This window comes from Arachis ipaensis, chromosome B6 (genome assembly GCF_059453495.1).
Source record: "Arachis ipaensis isolate K30076 ecotype BB chromosome B6, ASM5945349v1, whole genome shotgun sequence".
NCBI classification, from domain to species: Eukaryota; Viridiplantae; Streptophyta; class Magnoliopsida; order Fabales; family Fabaceae; genus Arachis; species Arachis ipaensis.
The window spans coordinates 97,488,451-97,510,039 of NC_142441.1; the positions used below are offsets into that span (position 1 = coordinate 97,488,451).

Here is a 21,589-nt window from a genome sequence, read left to right on the forward strand (position 1 = left end):
CTGGGATGCTTTTGATCTAGTTTCAGGCTCGAAAATACTGATTAGAGGCTGTAGAGTGAAGCTGTAGGGAATCAATCATTCAATTCTCATTCTCACACTTTAGGTTTTAGATGTAGTTTTCTAGAGAGAGAGGCTCTCTCCTCTCTCTAGGTTTTAGGATTTTTAGGTTTAGCTTTTCTCAAATCCAGATTTCTACCTTGCTTTTATTTAGTTTTCTTTTACTTTTATTTGTTCTAGTACTTTGGTTTGTCTACTTCTATCATTGATTCCTTTATGTTGCCAATTTAGTTCATGAATTCTTCCTGTTTCCTTTAATCCTTATTAATTCAAGTTATATTTTCATGTTTATGATTGATTCTTTCTCCATTTGTTAGTATTGTTTCCTATTACAATTGTTGGTCTTAGATTTTTCTATGCCTTATTAGTTTTCTATGTTCTTATTTTATGCCTTTCAAGTATTTGATAAAATACTTGGTTGGATTTTAAATTAGATTTTTATGTTTTTGACTTCGATTGATTAATTAGAGACTCTTGAGTTATCAAAAGTCTTTTGTTGATTTGTGATTGAAGATTGCCGGCTAGCTTGAACTTCACCAAAACTAGTCTCTCACTATGAGTTGACTAGGAATTGTGAACTCAAGTTGATTGTATGCACTTGACATTCCTCCATTGGTTAGAGGTTAACTAAGTGAAGGCAATTCACATTTACCATCACAATTGACAATGATAATGAGGATAGGACTTCTAATTCTCAATCCTTGCTAAGAGATTTCTTAGTTATTAACTTATTTTCTTGACATTTTACTTTCTTGTCTCTTATTTCCAAAACCCAAAAATATGCTTTTTCATAACCAATAATAACTACACTTCCCTGCAAATCCTTGAGAGACGACCCGAGGTTTAAATACTTCGGTTAATTTTATTAGGTTTGCTTAAGTGACAAATAATTTAAACATTGATTGAGGATAATTTGTTGGTTTAGAACTATACTTGCAATGCGACATTTTTGTGAAATTCTTTACCGACATTTTTCCTCCATCAACTGCCGGCTGCTTATCCGACCTCCTCAGCTACAAAATCGGGCTTCTATTCGTGTTCACAAAGGCACGGCGGAGGAACGATGAGTTTAGGTTGATGGGGAAAATAAATAGTGTGGATTCAATGGTGGACATTCACGTGGCGAGCACGAATGGTTACAAGGTGCCAGAGGGAGAGGGAGAGGGGTCGGTGGCAGGAGTGGGGCAGATGGAAAAGGGGGGGATTCAAACAAAGGAGGGCCACGGGGGAGGAAAGGGGGAATGAGGTGAACAATGAAAGAGGAGTGTTTGGGCTGCAGGATTTGATGAAGTGGTCAGCAGAGGTGCTGGGGAACAGGGAATTTAGGAAAGAAGAGAGGGAATGGAGGTGAAGTTGAAGATAAAGGGAGGGGGTAATTTGGAAATTATATTAAAAAGTCAACAAAAAATTTGGGTTTGGATACTTTTGTCATACGAAACTCATCTTTTATGAGTATATTGTTAGTTTTCTTATTTAGTGGATACTTTTGTTAGTGTTCACAAAGTTTATGGGTACAAATATTTGTTTTTTCTCTTCATAAAGGTATGGGCAAAACTCTCTTATTATTTCTAAAGTAAAAAAAAATTTGTGTCTATGAATCTTAAATTATTAAAGGTAAAAATAGAAAAATATAGAATTTATTTTTTATTTTGAATTCCATATTTAAATTTGATACTATAAAAAAACCAAAAAATAATTACTAAACTTGATATTAATCACAGAGAATTATGAGAAAAAATTGCAAGAAAGAAAGAAAGGCGGAGAGGCAACAAGAAAGGAAACAGTAGTAGCCTACATTACAAAAAAAAGAGGTTTAAAATGGAATTTATATTATGACAATTTTAAAGAACCGCCATAACATTTGGATATCATGGCTTTTTATGTTGCTGTCGTAATTAATTTGCATAAAATGGCAGTTTTAGGGGATTCTGACGGTTTTAAACTGCCATTATTTGTGCCATTATTTAGAAAAGCCCAAAACTCTATCTATTTCAACCCTAAAATTGTAGTCAGTTTCCTTGTCTCTTTATGTAATTGATTCTCTATCTGATCAATCTTTCATGCAGTTAGTTTTGGTTCTTCCAATAGGTTGGCTATTTTCAGTTCTTCTTTACTTGGTTTCTTTTGAATCAAGAACACTGATTTTGGAAGAACAACATTATAGATTTACATTTTATATTACAAGAGGTTATTTTATGTGCAAGTGATCAAGACAAATTGATTTGGAACTATTTAGAAGATGGAAGCTACTTAAATAAGAAGCACTTGAAAATAGAGATCATTTTTCATTCATCTGGTGAGTATTAACATGCTGAACTTAAATAATCACTTAATCGATCCAACAAGTAAAAAAACAAAATGATATAATTCAATTCAGTGATTTGGAATATATCTTTTCGACCCTGAATGAAAATTATGTAAATATCTGAAACAAAATGTCTTAGTTGCAAGTTTTCAGTATTTCGAATGATGAATAAGATTTGACAGATTTGTTATAAAAAGAAAGGAATAATAATAATACGAGAAGTTCGATGAAGAATTACATCTCAAAACAGAAACAGAAAACTGTGAAGCGTTCACACGATAATTAAAAGCATAAAGGTGCAAGATACAACATAAGACATAATATAACAATAATCAATATATATATAAGTGTGATAGGCAAAAGAACACTAGCCATAGCCCGCAGAGTTAGGCCGACTGGTGACATATAGACAATACAGAATTTTTGAAAAGTTAAACAGCAACATATGTCTCTCAAACTTAGCCTCTATGGCAACCAAAATAAAAAAGATAGAGAGATTCTACAATAAAATATCCAAAATATACAAAAGAGATATCAAAAGATCCTCCACTCTATCACCATCTAGTAACTTACCGTGGTGGGCTGCGACCTGCATCTGAAAAACAACAACAGAATATGGTATAAGAACAGGAGGTTCTCAGTATGGTAACAGTGCCCAATATGGCAATATATAAGATATAAGGTTCCGGGATGGCAAAGGCAATCCTAGAACTTCACATTGATATAATTATTCAAGCTTAAATAAAATATGATATATAAAACATAAATAGGGTATTCTAACTTAAGGGATTTCTAAACTAATAGTCCGTAAAAGCCCAGACCACCTGCTAGCACGATATTGTCCGCTTTGGCACACAAGACCTCACGGTTTTGCCTTTGATGATAAGGATGATAGCACATGCCCCCCACACTCACTCGTCAAAACGCGTCATGATAGGGAGAGGTATTCACACCCTTATAGGGCATGCTTCATTCCCCTCCCCAACCGATGTGGGACCTTACAATCCACCCCCTAAGGGAGCCCAGCGCCCTCGCTGGCTCATCGATCCCGGCTCTGGCTTTGATACCATCTGTAATAGCCCAGACCACCCGCTAGCACGATATTGTCCGCTTTAGCACACAAGGCCTCACGATTTTTCCTTTGATGATAGGGATGATAGCCGAAACCCCCCACACTCACGCGTCAAAACGCGTCATGCTAGGGAGAGGTATCCACACCCTTATAAGCATGTGATGTTGTATGGATATATGGACTGATATGTTTAATTGATGAAAAGGTTGAAGCTCTTGTTGATGAGCATGTCTTTGGAGTATGATATTGATATGTGAAAATATATGGTGATTGAGGAAATTGATTGTTGCTTTGGAAATTGAGAGAGGGAAGAGTGAATAATGAATTGAGTTATGTAATGTTGTGTGAAAACGTAGGTTAGTGGCCCTAGGATAAGATTTGGAATTATTGATATGATTAATTGATGATGTATTGGTTGTGAAAATGAAATGGCTTATGAATGATGATATCTGAGATACGAGTTTTCCCTGGATAAAAGCAGTGGCTAGCCACCACGTGCTCCAGGTGGAGACTCGATAATCTGCTGACCCTATGTCGTAAGTGTGGCCGGGCACTATGAAAGTCCCGGATGAGCTTGCCCCTGTAAATATACACCAGTAAGGGTGTTGGATATATATGAGATTATGACTTATGTTGAAAATAACTCGAGTTGGGGGTGCACAACAGAGGGACAGTCCAATAGTTAGCTACCAAGACTTGTCGAGTTGGCTTTATAACCGACAAATGAGACTCATCAGCCACTAGGACAGGCATGCATCATCTGCGTTATATGTGAATTATCTGGAATGCCTATTTGATTGCATCGTTACTTGCTAATTGCCTAATTATCTCACTTATTTCCTACTTGTGCATTTCATTGCTTGATTTAATTGTGCTTGCATATTGGATCACTGTTGGCGGTTGGGAGGTTTGCAGGATTTCGAAAGGGGATGTTTAGTTAGTCTGAAGATCCTTAAGTTAGTCACCTATTTACATATCTTATGGTTTAGCATGTTTATACGCTCTGATACCATCTGTAACAGCCCAGACCACCCGCTAGCACGATATTGTCCGCTTTGGCACACAAGGCCTCACGGTTTTGCCTTTGATGATAGGGATGATAGCCTATGCCCCCCACACTCACTCGTCAAAACGCGTCATGCTAAGGAGAGGTATCCACATCCTTATAAGGCATGCTTCGTTCCCCTCCCAACCGATGTGGGACCTTACACAGTCACCGCTGTCCCATAGCCTTCGCCAATCTACCCTCCGTGTGATCCCATCACCACCGCTTACCGATCCTCCTCAACGCCAGTAAAACAGATATAATACAAACAAGTAAAGCACAAATAGTATACATATATAGCAGGTAAACCAACTAGCAATTAGGCATGTTATTCAAATAGGCATAACTCAAGTAATCAAAGCAAGCAAGTATGAAAAAGATGCATATGATGAATGTCTGTCCTATTTGGCTTGTGATATCACTTGTCAATTCAAAATGCCAACACGACACATCCCCGGGATGTTGCCTTTCTGCCACGACCAGGGATATAGTGTCATGCTCACTCTTTCTTGCACCATACGAGTTATAGTGCCCGGAACACTCTTTCTGGTTATAGTGACCGAGTTCACTCTAGCGGTAGAGAAGGTTATGCCAGCGGGAGACTGCCTCAGTCCTCACATCTCAATGTATACAGGACTGCCTCGGCCCCTACGCTGGCACCGCTACCTCGACAAGCGAGAGACTGCCACATCCCTTATCTGAGGTGTATAATGATTTACCAATTCAATGCATGTCACGTGAGCAGGAGGCTGCCACAACCCTCACATCTGAACGTAGGTAGAAAACTGTCACAACCCCTACGATGGAGAACAATGCATATCACAGTCACATACTCAATCTCAGAGATATACTGCTCATAGCAAAAGTCTGCTTATACTCATCTCATTAACCATAATCATTCATGTTTCTCAATTCGTTGTCACCTCAACACTCCGCCCAAACACTCAAGCTACAGAACTTCCCATCCCTAGTCACCGTCTTCTAAACTTATAATAGAAATTCATCAATTTAATTTACTAACTCATGTCTAATAGTCTTAGGACCTAATTACTAGATAGAAATCGTAAACGGTAACTAAAGAAGTTTAGAAAGCTAGAGAATCCTTGAAAATGTGAAGAAAACCATTTTTCAGCAAAACAGAGGTTTCACATACGCGAACCCTTGTCCTGCGTACGCATGCCTTGAAATTTGAATATCCACGTACGTGGCACCCTACACACGTACGCGAGTGTTCCAACCCAAATGGAATGCTCGCATCGCGTGTTAAAATCTCACGTATACATGGATAAAAATTTGAGTTTCCGCGTACGCATTCAGTGCCCGCATACGCGAAACTCCCAGGTAGTGGAGAATGCCCGCGTCGCATGCATTGTGTTGCGTACGCATGCTGTATTAGACTTAGAAAAATTTAAAACTACAGAATTTCAGATTTTTGTACCAAACTTTCGATGTTCATAACTTCATGTAGAAAACTCTGTTTTCCTCAAACTTTATATCATTTTAAAGCTCTTGAAATCATCTTTAATTTGAAAGAAAAACCACTCAATTTCAAAATTTGAGACTCAAGTTATGTTCTGCCAAAGTTCATTAAAAACAAAGTTTTACACAAAATTACCAAAATGCTCTAGTTTCCAAAACTTCAAAACCAAACCAAACAAACACACTCAACACAGCATCTAGCTATCAAACAATTTCTCAAGCATCTAGCTATCAAACCATCAAATTCTCATAATTTCCTTAATGTCTTCCCAATATAACCATTCTTAAACATAATTAACAATTCCAACATCAAACAATTCACATATACACCATTCTAAACCATCACAAACATTGTTTATCCACTTATCATAAATTCTCAAATTTCTTATAAAATAATATCTAATAACTTTATTGAACAAGATTATTATTATTATTATTATTATTATTATTATTATTATTATTATTATTGAGTGACAATATATATATATATGCCTTTTTATATTTTTATACAAAATTTTTTTTATATTATAAATACATACATAAGAATCTAATGAATAAATTTATTATTATTTTTGTCTAAAAATATACAAAAAATTATAATACAGTATTATTGTGCAATTAATAATAATAATAATAATAATAATAATAATAATAATAATAATAATTTATTTTATTTTACTTTTTTTTATGTGGTGTAATTGGTACTAATGAATGTCATTAAATGCGTATTCGGTGATGATGACTGTATGAGCATATTTACTTATAATTTTATATAGTGTATACACATGTATATAATCAATGTTTGGACCACTTTTTAATGAAAGGTATATTTGACTTGGAGTTATAGAATACTCAACATAACAAAATAAAACGTACAAATAGGACATGAAACTAAACAAATCACAATAATATGCTTTTAATTTAAGAGACTTAATACATCTCTTTTTGTCAAATTTAAAATTGTGTATGTAATAAAAATAGTTCAATAATATTTTTTTTAAAAAATATCATATTAAAAATTAAATTGATTTAACTTTATCTTAAAAATTAATTTGATTATAATATCTATTAATATTTTTTTTAATAAATACTTGAAGAATTTAGTGAATTATACCGAAAAATAGACAAAAAACTGTTATGTCTAATAAAAAAAATATTAAAATTATCTGTATATTAATTTTTTTTGAGATTAAAATATCTATTTTTAAAAATTTTAAAAATTTATTTAGATAATTACTTTATCAAAAAATGAATAAAAATTGATTTGTCTATCGAAATAAAATTTTTTAAAAATATTTTTATATATTAATTTTTTTTAAAAATTAAAATGTTTGTTTTTAAAATATTTAAAAACTTATTTGAATAATTTCTCTTATTTTATTTATCCATTTTGCACCAACCTCGTTACTGTGATACTATCTCATTTATCTGTTTATAATTCAGTATTCAGTACAGATTCAAGATTATCATATACAGTACTAAATTTATTTACTGAATCCGTGTCAATGTGTCATTAATGAGATTTTAGGTGAGCCTATTTTATATTCCAGCTCTCATATTATTATTATTATTATTATTATTATTATTATAAGAGACCTCTCGATACTTTAAACTTTAAACTTAGCGTACATTCTTGCCGACACGTTATTATTATCCGAATATCTTTAGAATATGCTCCTATTAAACAATAATAATAAATTGGCTAATGGCGAATAATTGGTTTCAGCGGTTTCGTGTCTTTTTTTTTTTTTTTTAAAGATAATATGTTATATTTTATTAATTATTAAAAAATGAAATATAAAGATGTCTAAAAGTAGAACAGCAGAATAAAAGATGGGGATTTTCCAAAAACACTACACTGAAGGTATTCATTCAACGGTGCGTGGTCGAAAAACGAAGAAGAATCTTAAAGAAGAAATAATGATAAATCAAATTGAATGCAACTAAGAGCTTGTCTCATGGAGATGACGACCTAAACTGTGAGTTCTTTGGATTTCACGAAACAACTTGACAGAACTTGCTAGAATGGCAGACGGCATAGAAGTAGAACCTTCAAAAATCAACTGATTGCGAGCTTTCCAGCAGTTCCAGCAAATGATGGCAAACAATTGAAGATTACGGTCAGCATTCTTCAACGGGTTAAGTATCTCTGTTGATGCAGTCCACCATGTCCAAAAGTCGTTAGAACTTTGAGGGGGAAGACAGTCACGAAGATAACTCTAAAACCATACGTCTTTAATTCTAGAGCAATCGATCAAACAATGAGTGACTGTTTCCGTTGCTTCATGACAATAAGGGTATATTGGTGATATAGATGGAATGGTGTCTTTAATAAAATGGAAAAACAGAATATGATATTTAAGGAGAGAGAGTTAATATTTAAATTGGTTGTATACAAATTTTAATTTAATTTTTAAAATTTTAATTGTTTTTATATATTTTTCAAATTTTATAAATGTATTTTACATTAGTTTTTAGGACGATTTTTAGTACAAAAATATTAATAAAGTGTTTATATAAACAAATAGACAATCACTGAAATTTATAAAAATATAATTTTAGTTTTAGTATTTAAATAGTCTAAAAATAATATTGTATTACTGGTTTCGTTAGATAAATTAAAATTTCAATAAATATTATTTACAGTGTTATATTTAAATTATTTAAGTGTCAAAATTAAAACAACATTATTTTACAAAATTTAGTGTGGTATTTAATTGTTCACGACAATATTCTATTAATATCTGCACATTAATAATTATTTTAACGATTAAAAAATAAATTATATTCATAAAATTTTAAAATTAAATAAAAATAATTAAAATTTTAAAAATTAAATTAAGACTTACATATAAATTTAAATATTAAATTAAATATTATCTTTTATAGAGAACTAAAACAAGTTGAAACGTAGAAATCACACGTACAACTGTACAAAGATGAAGCACGAACACCTATGACAATTGACAAGCACCTGTAAAATACGTAACATTATTAATTCAAAACCATATCTTTTCCATTTTATAGACTATGGAATAAGGATGGTAAATTTAAGGATGGAATAAGGATGGTAAATTTGAAAGTTAAATCTTATACCATATTATATACAAATCTCTTACGCCATGGATCCACGGCTAATGACTTCAACTTTATCATTTTTTTTTTATGAATGCAATCCATTTATACGTGTACGCCAGTATAATCTTGAAAAAAAATTGCACCAATAATTTAAATTCTGAAAATACACGCGATAGATATTATTTTAACCATTAGATCTTGATTTCACATGGAAGTTTAAATTCGTTTCACAAAAATTAAATTTAATTTACGATTTGACTCATTTAGCTTATCAAAAATTTACTTACTAGTTCAAACTCACCAACTAACTAAAGACAGATCCAAAAATTTAATAGAAGAAGAACCAAAAATTAAAAGATTATGTAATCAAATATAATAATATTATATATTTAATAATATATAATCATGAGTAATATCTTTTAATTAAAAAATATTAATAAGTACTTATTATATATATAAAAAATTATCTTAGTTTTTATAAGCTTTTTTCTTGATTTTAGATTTAATAAAATATAAAATTTATCTATTCTTTTTAATTAATTTACTTTGTTCACAACTAGAAAATAGATTAATACAGACAGATTTACAGACGGATTTAGTCTTTATTACAGACGGATTTTTGGTTACCGACGAAATTACCGACGGATTTTGTCCCTCTGTAAAAGTCCCGTCGGAAATTATTTACCGACGGATTTTTTTTCCGTCGGAAAATTACAGACGAATTTTTAATAGTTACCGACGAATTTTTCCTCTGTAAATTTTCTATCCATTTTCCAAAGGCGACGGATTTTCCGACGGATTTTCCGTCTGTAATTACAGACGGATTTTCAGACAGATTTTCCGTCTATAATTACAGATGGATTTTCCGACGGATTTTCTGTCTGTAATTACAGACGGATTTTCAGACGAATTTTCCGTCTGTAATTACAGACGGATTTTCCGACAGATTTTTCGTCTGTAATTTGAACTTTGGAAAATCATCTTACATTCTAATTACAGACAAAAAATCCGTCTGTAAATCCGTCAGTAAGGTAAAATAGAATTTTTTTTTATTTTTCTAATTACAAAATAAACTTATTTTCATACAAAATAAATATAAATTTAATAAATACAAATTTTTATTGATGGTATAAATAGAAAAACACACCAGTGAGTACAAAATGCTTTCTTTATAATAAGAAGCAATTATTTCCATGCAATAATACAAGCTAAATACATTAGATGACAAATAACTACTAGTGGACTCATCAAGATTCAACATCCTAATTTATGGATAGCTTCATTCTTTCTTGAGCTTCTTAGTGATGATGGCAATATACTTGCTTCTTGAGATTCTTGGTCCATCAAAATTATTCGCTGCTTCCCACTTTCTGAACAGAGGATGTCTACCTTACTATATCCGATCTACACTCAGACAACAAATAAGGCAATTATTAGAAAAAAGAACCAAAAAGGAGTTGTTACTACTACAGTTACTTTTTAAAGATCATGGACGCTGCCAAATAACAATAGCAGATTTGGAACATGTAATGCATACAATGCAATAAATAGTTTTTGAGAGAGAGAAACCTGAAAGTGTTGCTAGTGAAAATCTGAATTGCAGAAAATAGTTTTTGTTGAATATATAGTATTACTCTCTCTCTCTATGTATATGAATGAGGCAATGGTGGCAAAAATGTATAAGAGTTTTACACTATTATTATCAATCACATACTACTTCTATAGTGTGGCAGCGCATAATTAAATATTTGTACAGGTGTAACAGAACCATAGCTCATTACAGCCAACATTAGTCAATTCACTGAGCGCACTCTTGGTCTAAGTGGAATTCATCCCCAATTTAACTCCAAAAGTTCAGTCCAAGTATTGCCTCCTAAATATATTTTGAAGCATTCTAGAAGCATTCATGAAAACTATGAAAGCTGACCTTTAGACTTGGTAGAAAAGGAATCAACATCAGAACTCAATCTGGAATCAGTTCCATTGCTGGAGATGCTTGTATCATTAAAGCTATTCTCAAATATTCCCGAGCCCATTGACTGTAATGGGCCAAAACCTCCTTTATAATTATCACCTCTGTTCTTTATAATCTGTATATTACATGAATTGCCTTTTGATTAAATGATGCACACTATTAGAATTTAAAATAAACAAAAATTAAAAAGAAAATCACATCCAGTCATACCTTGTTTTTATCAATCTCATTAGCTTTCCTTTTCATTTCATCCTTTGCTTCTCTAATATTGTCCTCCCTCATCTGTCTGTACAGCTTCTCTTCATGACTCTCCATCTCACAGTATTGCTTAACTTGTGCAACGGTCACATTTTTCTTGTGTCCAAGAGAGATTAAAATCAGGTCAAATGCACATTATTTCATCAACCAGTCATACATTATTTCATCACTAGGCCCTGTTTTGTACATTGTATAAGGCATGATAGAATAATTTAACAATATCAAATCGAATTTTATCACATGTTTGAAGCTATATGAGTTAAAAACTAAACTTAAAAGAAGAAAACACAAACTAAACTCAAACACGAACTCCTCTTTCCGAATCCACTGATCAGAATGCAAACACCACCCTTTCCTTGCATCCCTCACAATCTTCACCCGAACAGCAACCCCATTCTGAATCAACCGGTTTCCACACTCTGGTCCGCACCTACATCCCGGCCCGCACTCACTGCCCACGTCATCCAGCACACCCAAGCCCAAACAAGGGCATTCGGAACCCACACCACCACAAGCCTCGCAGTCGCAACCAGACAACACACTCTAACCCTTCTTGATGCTGTGCAAGTTCAATGTCTTTCAAACAAATCATGAACTGTAAAATCTCTTCATTGATCACACTTGGTAATTTTATGATCAAACACAAACAATCATAGCTCATGCTATAATCAAATACAAGAATGGAAACATAGAGTATGCATACCACTAAGCTTCCATTTTCAAGTTGCATCTTTTTTCTATAATTCTTCCTCTATATAGTGCTTATTGAAGTGGAAGGAAACATCAAAAACACAAGAATGGATTCAGAATATACCATTAGGTTTCAGAATTTCTGTGGCATCATAGGCTGAAAGAGGTGTTCTAGTTACTTCAACCCTGGATCAAGGTAACATAATTCATTATTAAGAATGAAAATTCTATCATTTTTCTAAAGTATATTACTTTTTCTCCTTCATGTATTAATACCCTTATCATTTTAATGAACCAAAATGCTCAAAAGATATACATATTTCCGTAGTAGATATGCTGCTGAATTCATAAGAACAAATAAATACTGATAGCGCTGTTTCTGCCTCATCAAGAGTGGAGTTTGGTTCCCCTGTTCAAGTAACTCTGATATTCAGATCTTTGGCACGTTGCATGTGTATCCTTACAGTTCTGAAGGCTGTCAATAACAAGATTCGAAAGAATGAAAGGAAAAAGAAGGGTTAGGCACAAACTAATGCTGGGAAATTTTTGAATCCCCTTTCCTCACCTGCAGCCAATAATAGAAGCTTTAATTTTGCATCTTATCTTTGCTTACTAATATAGTAACAGAGGGAAGAGCAGCAAGGGGAATTTACCATGTAAACTGCATACAAGATTACCAGAAGCTATGCAAGGATTTGATTATGGCTATTCATGGGCCTGGGCTTTCATAACTACTACTAGCACTCAAAAACACAAAAATGCTCGCCATGGTCATCTTTTACCTGAAGGATACCATTAGTAACATTTAATAAAATTCCATAGAAATAAATTAATATTTAATGAATATGAACCATCTCCTATTGCTTACAGAAGTCCAAATAACGTTTTCAATCAAAGCCATTGTGGCTGCATAGAAGAGTTAGTAAAAATCCGGTCGTCATAAATTTCAGAATAAGAATCCCTTTACACTTTCTTGAAATGCAATCACAGCATCCTATACTTCCCCTTTTCCTCCTACTCAACCAAGCAGACCCTTATTTCAAAAGTATCTGATTTCCACACTAAGCTAAAAACTAGGCAGAAAGAAAACTTTTTTGTAATCCTTAAAGTGTTAGAAACACCTAAGACAATAGTAAATTCACATTAAAAGCACACACAGAATCCCTCTGATTCTCATTAGCAACATTACCATCAACACGCAACAAGCAATGCCATTCAAAATGGATAACGATAAGTCCAAGTTCGAGTTCAATTCAATATTCACATTGCAATTCCTTTAGCATAAACCTGTAAGAAAGCTACCAAAATATTAGGTTTTTGCATTGACTTGTCAAGTTCTTGTTTTCTCTTTTCATCATTATGCAGAAAATTGTGTTCCTCATCATCTTCTGTGACCCCCTCTTCTTCATCATCATCCTCATCATGATTATAGGCCTTGTTATAAGGCAACATTCTATCAGGCTGCATAGACATCCAGATACAGAAGTCATAAAAGTTATATAAAGAATTTTGTTTTGACATTCTTTTAAAATTTTGAACAAAAGATTAAAAAATGATGAAGATAATCAATCTCTCGCCTCATAAAATACTAATGTAGCTACCTTACCTAATCAGAAAATATTTAGTGGTACAGTTCTTGATGCTATATATAATAAGATTCAATTATTCAACTTTGAGGGAATGCAAAAAATGCATAAACTTACAGGCTTTCTTGGAAGCAAAAACTTGTTGCTTATGCTATTGTTCTTCTCGTTGTTATCATCTCTGTTCTGTTCTGAAACAGAAGGCATACTCAAAGAAGCCATAATCAAACAAGTGGATCACTGGATTGTTATAACTTCAAATATGGCAATTTACTCAATTCAGTAGGATCAACACAGGTTCTTATAAGTCAGTGTTTTGTGATTAAAAGGATTACTGTGGAAGAAAAAGGTCAGTGAAGAGACACACGGAAGAAGTTGTATAACAAGAGGAGGCTCAATTGAAGATAAGATTAACACTACGAGCTACAAGCATGAAACTTTTCTGTCTGTGCAGCTAATTTGAACAAAAATTATGGTCCTATGGTAACAGCAAACCCAATTTAATCCACAAAGAGACACCTACGCAAACTAACATTCTCTAATCCTAATTAAGTAAAAGCGTGAACAATCCCATAACCCTAATAAATCCGAACGCGAGAATATTGATAACGAGAGCAACTAATCAATCAGGAATGAGGAATGAATCTGAAAACCCTAGATCAGGGAGAAGCAGAAACCTGGAATGAATCAGGCATTGGCGATTTTAGGGATGACGGGAAAGGTGGCGCCCTTGGATTGAGAGTGATTAAGGGAGGCTCGTTCCTTGATCTTCTGCATCTGAACATGCGCTCCATGAGGAGCTCGTACTGGCACTTCTCGTAGGAGTGACTCTCGTTCTCGCACTTCCATGGAAGGTAGAACTCGGCCTGGCGGCACTTGTTGAGAGGGATGAGGAGGTGTACGCACTGGTCCCTGTATGCAACAGAGCTTCGGTGCAACAGAAGCTCAGTACAATGGAGGTTCGGTGCGACGGCGTTGCAAGGCTGAGAGGCAGCGCTGATGGAGCATTTGGAGGAGATGAGGGTGTAGAAGTAGAAGGATCGTGATTGAATGGAGGAGTTATCAGTAACAACCCTAATTTCAATATATTTTCTGACGGAAACTTTTAAATTACAGACGGAAAATCCGTTCCGTCTGTAATAACTTAATAAAATGCAATTTTTTGTCCATTTAATTACAGATGGAAAATCCGTCTGTAACCATTTCTCACAGAAAAAAAATTAATTTTTTCGACGGAATTATCGACAGATTCTCTTTTTCGTCTGTAATTTATGTTAATCTATTTTTTTTGTTTTTCGACAAAAAATCCGTCTGAAATTCCGTCTGTATTTCAGTGGGATAAAATCTATCAGAAATATCCGTCTGTAATAACTAATTTTCTAGTAGTGGTTGAGTATTATTGTGACAGTAAATTATATTTTTATAATTTATATTAAAAAAATATGCTATAAAATAATATAAATAAATTATTCTAATAACTTTGTTATATGCATTTAAAATATATTCGTGAATAAATATATAAAATATAATCATTTTAATAAATTTAGTTAATGTTATAATTTTAATGTTATGAGAAAAATAAATAAATTTTAAAATAATTTACTTTATGTATGTATTATAATATATAAAGATTTTTTAAATATTTAATTAGATATTGCTGTTATTATAAATATTAAAATATTTTTATATGATAATAAGTGTAAAAATAAAAAAAATATATTTAAAAGAGAAAAAGTTTAAATGTTAAAAAATTTAAAAATTTATTTAAGATTTTTTTACTTAAATAAAATAAAGAGACTCAAAAATTACCTTATTCTCTTAAATTGATTATCAAAACGTGAATCTTCTATTTCTATTAATATATAAATCGTCTCAGAGATGTGTACTACTACAAGAAAATGAAACATTTGTAACAAAAATTTTGTAACAAATTTAACATTGTTATAAAAAATTATTTTTTTGTAACCAAAATTAGTGATGGTTACATAATAATAATATTTTGTAACAACAATATAATTTGTTATAAAACGTTTTGATATTTTATAATGACTTGATCTTTTGGTATGTTGACTTTTGTAACGAATCGGTATTTTATTGCAAAATTTTATAATATTTTGTAACAAAAAATGAAGTTATTGCAAAAGTTCAAAATATTTTGAAACAAAATATCTATTTGTTTTAAAAATTCTAATTATTTTAAAATAAAAAATTAATTTATCACAAAATTCAATATTATTTGTAATAAGTTATTTGTTTGTTAGAAAATACAAGAATTTTTGTAATTAAAAAATTATTTTAAAATGTTAAAATCTTTAAGATAATTTTATTTTGTTTCAAAAGTTTAATTTTTTAAAATATTATTTGTATTAGTTAATTATTTTTTATAAAAAATAAAAGATTAAATTATTAATTTTTAAAAATAGTATATATTATTTTATATTTTTTATAAAATTAATATATAATTTTTACTAATAATCAAATCTTAAATGTTGACTAAAAATTAATTTTTTAAATTAAAAAAATTAGTTATTAAACATAAATAAAAATAGTTAAAATTTAAAATTAAAAACAAATGTAAAAAGTAAAAATCCTAATTGTAACCTTCAATTTCACTCTTTATTCTGCTGTTTGCCGTCCTCGTCCACTCTCACTACTTTTACAATTCCACCGTCTCATTGCAGAAAGCAGAACCCACCATAACCCAACACTCATCATTAAGCTTGTAAGACTCTCGATTGTTAGAAAATAAATAATAATTATTTGTGATTTATTATAGTTATTCATGGTTTTATTTTCAAAAAATTATTTATCAAAGAGTAATCAAATCAAAATTATAAGGTTTTGAGTTTAAAATTAATTACAACTTATATAATTTTTATAAATATTTGGATATTTTATTATTTAAACTTTATAACTTTAATAATTTGATTACTCCTAATTTTATTAAAAATACCTACTATATACTCTATACCCTAATTTTATTAAAATTTTTAAATAAAAATCTAATTTATCCCACTCTCCAAATCCTAACCCTAACCTAACCCTTTTTTCCCTAATTTACAGACACACACTCAACCCTTCACCGTATACACACATACGAAAAGAAAAGGAAAGAAAAGAGATAGGTCGGAGCTCGAGGGGGGAAGAAGGAGAAAGAAAGAGAGGGAAAAAAGGGGAGATGGCACTGGTGGGTGTCACTGCTACCGTCGCCGTCGCCGTGTCGCCGTCGGGAGAGTCATAACGCGAGCAGAGAGAGAGACGAGCTCGCGAGGGGAGAGAGGAAGTAGTGCCGTTGCCACTGGAAGGGAGCCCTCCAGCCCTCGTCATTGCCAGCTCCGTTGCCGATGTCACCATTGGAGCTGCGCGAAACCGTCGTCGTCGTCGTCACCATCCATGCTTCTCCTCATCGTTTGTGGGTTGACACCTCTCCTGCTTCTGTTGTCACGCCGTCATCTGCCCCTCTGGATGTCGCTACTTTTGAATCGCGCCCTGTCACTGGTTCTCTAATTAGGTAACTCAAGTGTCTCTTGTTCGGTGATTTTAATTGATTTGATTTCTATTTTGATTTGGATATTGATTTGGTATAATGCTGCCTGTTTTGGTCCCTAGTTCTCTGGTTGGAAGTACATTTTCTATTTCAGTCACTGATTCTCTGGCAGAAAATTCATTTTCTGTTTTGATTACTGCTCTGTTTTGGTCGTTGATTCAAATAGAAAAACATTAATACTGTTTTGGCTAAAGCTATTCAATGCAAATAAAATTGATTTTATTGTTAATTTTTGGATGTCATAGACCAAAAAAAGTTTTTTTGATTCAGTATATAATTGTTGATTTCTTGATGGACTTGTTAAGGTCACCGTCCTTTCTGAGTTTTTGATGGTGCTATGGTGCTGATTTTTTTTTAATTCTAAACTTTGACAGAATAATGTTGTTGCAGTTTCTGTTGTTAAATTTTTTATTTCTATAATTTTTATGAAACTGGAATAACTGTTGATGGTTAATTTTAATGATTCTGAAATGATTTTATTGATGGTGCTATTAAAGCTAGTGATGAAAAGTAGGAGCAATTAGAGTTCAAGAAAGCTTAAGATAGTGTGGCTTATTTGTCAAGTTGTTATTCAGTTTGTTATAAATTTTTTAGGGAGCCTTTAGCTTTATTATTAACAGTCTCCCTCTATCTAAGTCTAATACTCATTGTAATCAGTTAGTATTTTTACTCCTTGTCAATTTTTTAGTTAATTCAGTTTTATTTTTCCGTTCTTGCTATACTTCTCTATTTCCAAACTCTGCATCTCTATTGCTTCTGCATCTCTATTTCCAAAATCTCTAAGATTGATTCTATGCTTATTGCTCATATTTGTATTTCTGTTTCATATAAGAATCACATTAAATAAGAATGTTGTACTGCATGGATAATTCTTATGTAGACCTAATTAAATATGAATGTTTTAATGTGACAATAAATTTGAACAATGTTAACTGTTTTTAAATCTCTAAATTTGATGATGGTTTAATTTGATCATTCAAGTCTGTAAAAAGTCTAAGTCTTAAAATGCGAAGGGGCCAAAGATATTAGGTAGCATTAGTCTATTTCAAATTAAATTGGATTTGGCATGACGAATCACATCGCAACAGCTGTATATACATTATCTAGTTACTAAACTTTTCATACATAAACTTGCTCAAGTGCTTCACTGCGTTGTTAAATTTTGATGGTATGCTACTTTGAAACTTTTGTTTTCAAAGTTTGGATTTTCATTAGAACAATTGTTGTGATATTCTTATATTGTGTTTTGACATAAACTTTATTATGAAATTTTATGAGTGTAAAAGTATAAAAAAATCAAGTATATTTATTATGAAAATTTTGGTAAAAATTATATTTTGTAGTGATTGTTTGATAATTGATACTTATGTAAATTTAATGAATTTGTTCAGTAAGTTGTGATTGAATTATGATTAATTAGTCCGAGTGTATATATTGAATTGTCAATTCTTGATAATTTGCATTTTTGAGTGGCTAAATTTGAACTTTGAGAATAGATTCTGAAAGAATTAGTTAATTTTAACTTGTAAGTTCTAACTTAATTTTTACTCTGATAAAGATAGTTTTATGTGTTGTTTTTTAATTTTGATTTTTATTGATCATATTTGCAGGGGTACAAAAATTGATGCCAACATACTAGACTTTATATTGACTGAAATTTGTTAGAAGAGTCAAAAATTATAAATCCGACATGATACAATTTTATGTTAGAAAAAAATTGTATTTAGTTGAATTTGTAGAACTTATTTTATTGTAAAAAAATCTTAATGATATGTAAGATATATCAATTATTTAATTAAATATTTTAAAATAAACTTTTTATTTTTGTAACTAAAAGAATAAAAAATGTTACAAAAGTAAGTAGTATTTTGTAACAAAATATTATGATACAAAAATTTAAATTGTTATAAAAAATATTTTAAAGGTCAAATATTGTTATCACTTTTGTAACAAATTTTGGTTTTTGTATTAAAAAAATTTGTTACAAAATATTACTTTGTATTATAACAATTTAATTTTTTGTTACAAAATCCTTTTGTAACGGGACATATTGCAACAGTCATTTTTTTTTGTTACAAATACCTTTCGTTTCAAAATTTAGATTTTTCGTAACAAATTTTTTTGTTACAAATATTACTTTTTCAAATCAAAACAGAAACCAAATTAATTAAAATCACAAAACAAGAGACACTTGAATTACTTAATTAGAGAACCAGTGACAGGGCACAATTCAAAAGCAGCGACATCCAGAGGGGCAGACGACAGCGTGATAGCAGAAGCAGGAGAAATGACAACTCACAAACGACAAGGAGAAGTATAGATGGTGACAACAACGACAGCAGTTTCGCGAAACAGCGACGGAGCTGGCAATGACGAGGGATGGAGGGCTCCCTTTCAGTGGCAGCGGGCTACTTTCTCTCTCCCTTGCGGGCTCATCTCTCTCTCTCTCTCCTCACGTTATAACTCTCCCAACGGCAACACGATGGCGGCGACCGTGGCAGTGACACCCACCGGCGCCGTCTCCCCTTTTTCCCCTCTCATTCCTTCTCCTTCTTCCCCCTCGAGCTCCACCCTCTCTCTTTTCTTTCCTTTTCTTTTCGTATGTGTGTATACGGTGAAGGGCTGAGTGTGTGTGTGTGTGTGAATTAGGAAAAAAAAGTGTTGGGTTAGGGTTAAGGTTTGGAGAGTGGGATAAATTAAATTTTTATTTGAAAATTTTAATAAAATTAGGGTATAGAGTATAGAATAGGTATTTTTAATAAAATTAGGAGTAATCAAATTATTAAAGTTTTAAATTTTAAATAAGAAAATATCCAAATATTTATGAAAATTATATGAGTTGTAATTAATTTTAAACTCAAAACCTTATAATTTTGATTTAATTATTTTTGATAAATAATTTTTTGAAAATAAAACCATGAATAACTATAATAAATCACAAATAATTTATTATTTATTTTCTAACAATCGAGAGTCTTACAAGCTTAATGATGAGTGTTGAGTTATGGTGAGTTCTACTTTCTGCAATGAAACAGTGAAATTGTAAAAGTAGTGAGAGTGAACGAGGGCGACAAACAGCAAACAGCAAAATAAAGAGTGAAAGTGAGGGTTACAATTAGGGTTTTTAATTTTTATATTTATTTATAATTTTAAATTTTAACTATTTTTATTTATGTTTAATAATTAATTTTTTTAATTTAAAAATTAATTTTTAGTCAACATTTAAGATTTGATTATTAGTATAAATTATATATTAATTTTATAAAAAATATAAAATAATATATACTATTTTTAAAAATTAATATTTTAATCTTTTATTTTTTATAAAAATAATTAATTAATACAAATAATATTTTAAAAAATTAAATTTTTGAAAAAAAATAAAATTATCTTAAAGATTTTAATATTTTAAAATAATTTTTTTTAATTACAAAATTATTGTATTTTGTTACAAAAAAAAATAACTTGTTATAAATAATATTAAATTTTGTGACAAATTAATTTTTTATTTCAAAATAATTGGAATTATTGAAAATAATAGATATTTTGTTTTAAAATATTTTAAACTTTTGCAATAACTTCATTTTTTGTTACAAAATATTATAAAATTTTGCAACAAAATATCGGTTCGTTACAAAAGTCAACATAATCTATAACAAAAAAATCAAGTCGTTACAAAATATCAAAACGTTTTGTAACAAATTATATTGTTATTACAAAATATTATTATTATGTAACAATCACTAATTTTTGTTACAAAAAAATTTTTTAAATTTGTTACAAAATTTTTATTACAAATATTTCATTTTCTTGTAGTGTGTGTTTTAGATTATATATTAAATGTTACATCTTAGGATGATTTATACTTTAAAATCTTCTCAAAAACGCACATAAATCGTTCTATGATAATGAGTTTTTTTAAAATAAACATAAATCGTCCACTCTGTGATGATTTACGTTTTTTGCTTTTAAAACACATCCTAAGACAATTTACATTCAAACCTAAACTTCAAGAACATATGACGATTTATGTTTTGAAGGCTAATTCTAAAAATCCTGTGATGATTTGATATCAAATTGAATTTAGATATAAAATTATTTTCTAGAATTGGATAATTGAATTTAGAATTACCCTTTAAATAAAGAAAGTCGTAAACATCTCAAAAATGGTAGATAAAAAGGTTAATATACTACATAAAATTACTCCTCCTAAATATCTAAATTTAATAAGAAAAGCATATAAAACATTATATCTAATTCAACACAATGTGCTGAAACACAAAATATTCTAATAATTTACTTGGACATTAATTCTCTAATCTGTTAGAGCACAAAGACCCCATGATAGATACATGAAGCCAGCCACAATAGGCGTCATTAAAAAAAAATATTTTAAAAACCAATGCAATTACATTCAACCAGTGTGAATAACCCCACCATTGAATCTCTTTAACTTTTCTCTCTACATCTAGTGAATATGATTGAGATTACTATTTGAAT

General features: G+C 31.0%; 1 protein-coding gene across 1 annotated transcript; it reads right to left on the reverse strand.

The window, feature by feature from the left end:
* Positions 1-10,132: 10,132 nt before the first annotated feature.
* LOC107647006 (uncharacterized) lies at positions 10,133-16,869 on the reverse strand. The gene is made up of 7 exons (XM_088490798.1): positions 16,728-16,869; positions 14,220-14,644; positions 13,663-13,728; positions 13,262-13,420; positions 11,222-12,741; positions 10,964-11,126; positions 10,133-10,440 (listed from the first exon to the last, which is right to left on the reverse strand). Exons 1-5 carry the CDS (start codon positions 16,867-16,869, stop codon positions 12,697-12,699), a joined length of 837 nt encoding a protein of 278 aa, XP_088346924.1. The 3' UTR covers positions 10,133-10,440; positions 10,964-11,126; positions 11,222-12,696.
* Between the last annotated feature and the right edge of the window lie 4,720 nt (positions 16,870-21,589).

What these genes read in the sequence shown, in the direction of transcription:
- LOC107647006 (XM_088490798.1), bottom strand. Translation starts at nt 16,869, where the DNA reads ATGACGAGGGCTGGAGGGCTCCCTTCCAGTGGCAACGGCACTACTTCC. An exon ending in CAATGCCTGATTCATTCCAG is followed by an intron (nt 13,729 to 14,219) that starts GTTTCTGCTTCT and finishes GTTTCAGAACAG; the next exon opens with AACAGAGATGATAACAACGA. An exon ending in TTTTGCTTCCAAGAAAGCCT is followed by an intron (nt 13,421 to 13,662) that starts GTAAGTTTATGC and finishes ATGTCTATGCAG; the next exon opens with CCTGATAGAATGTTGCCTTA.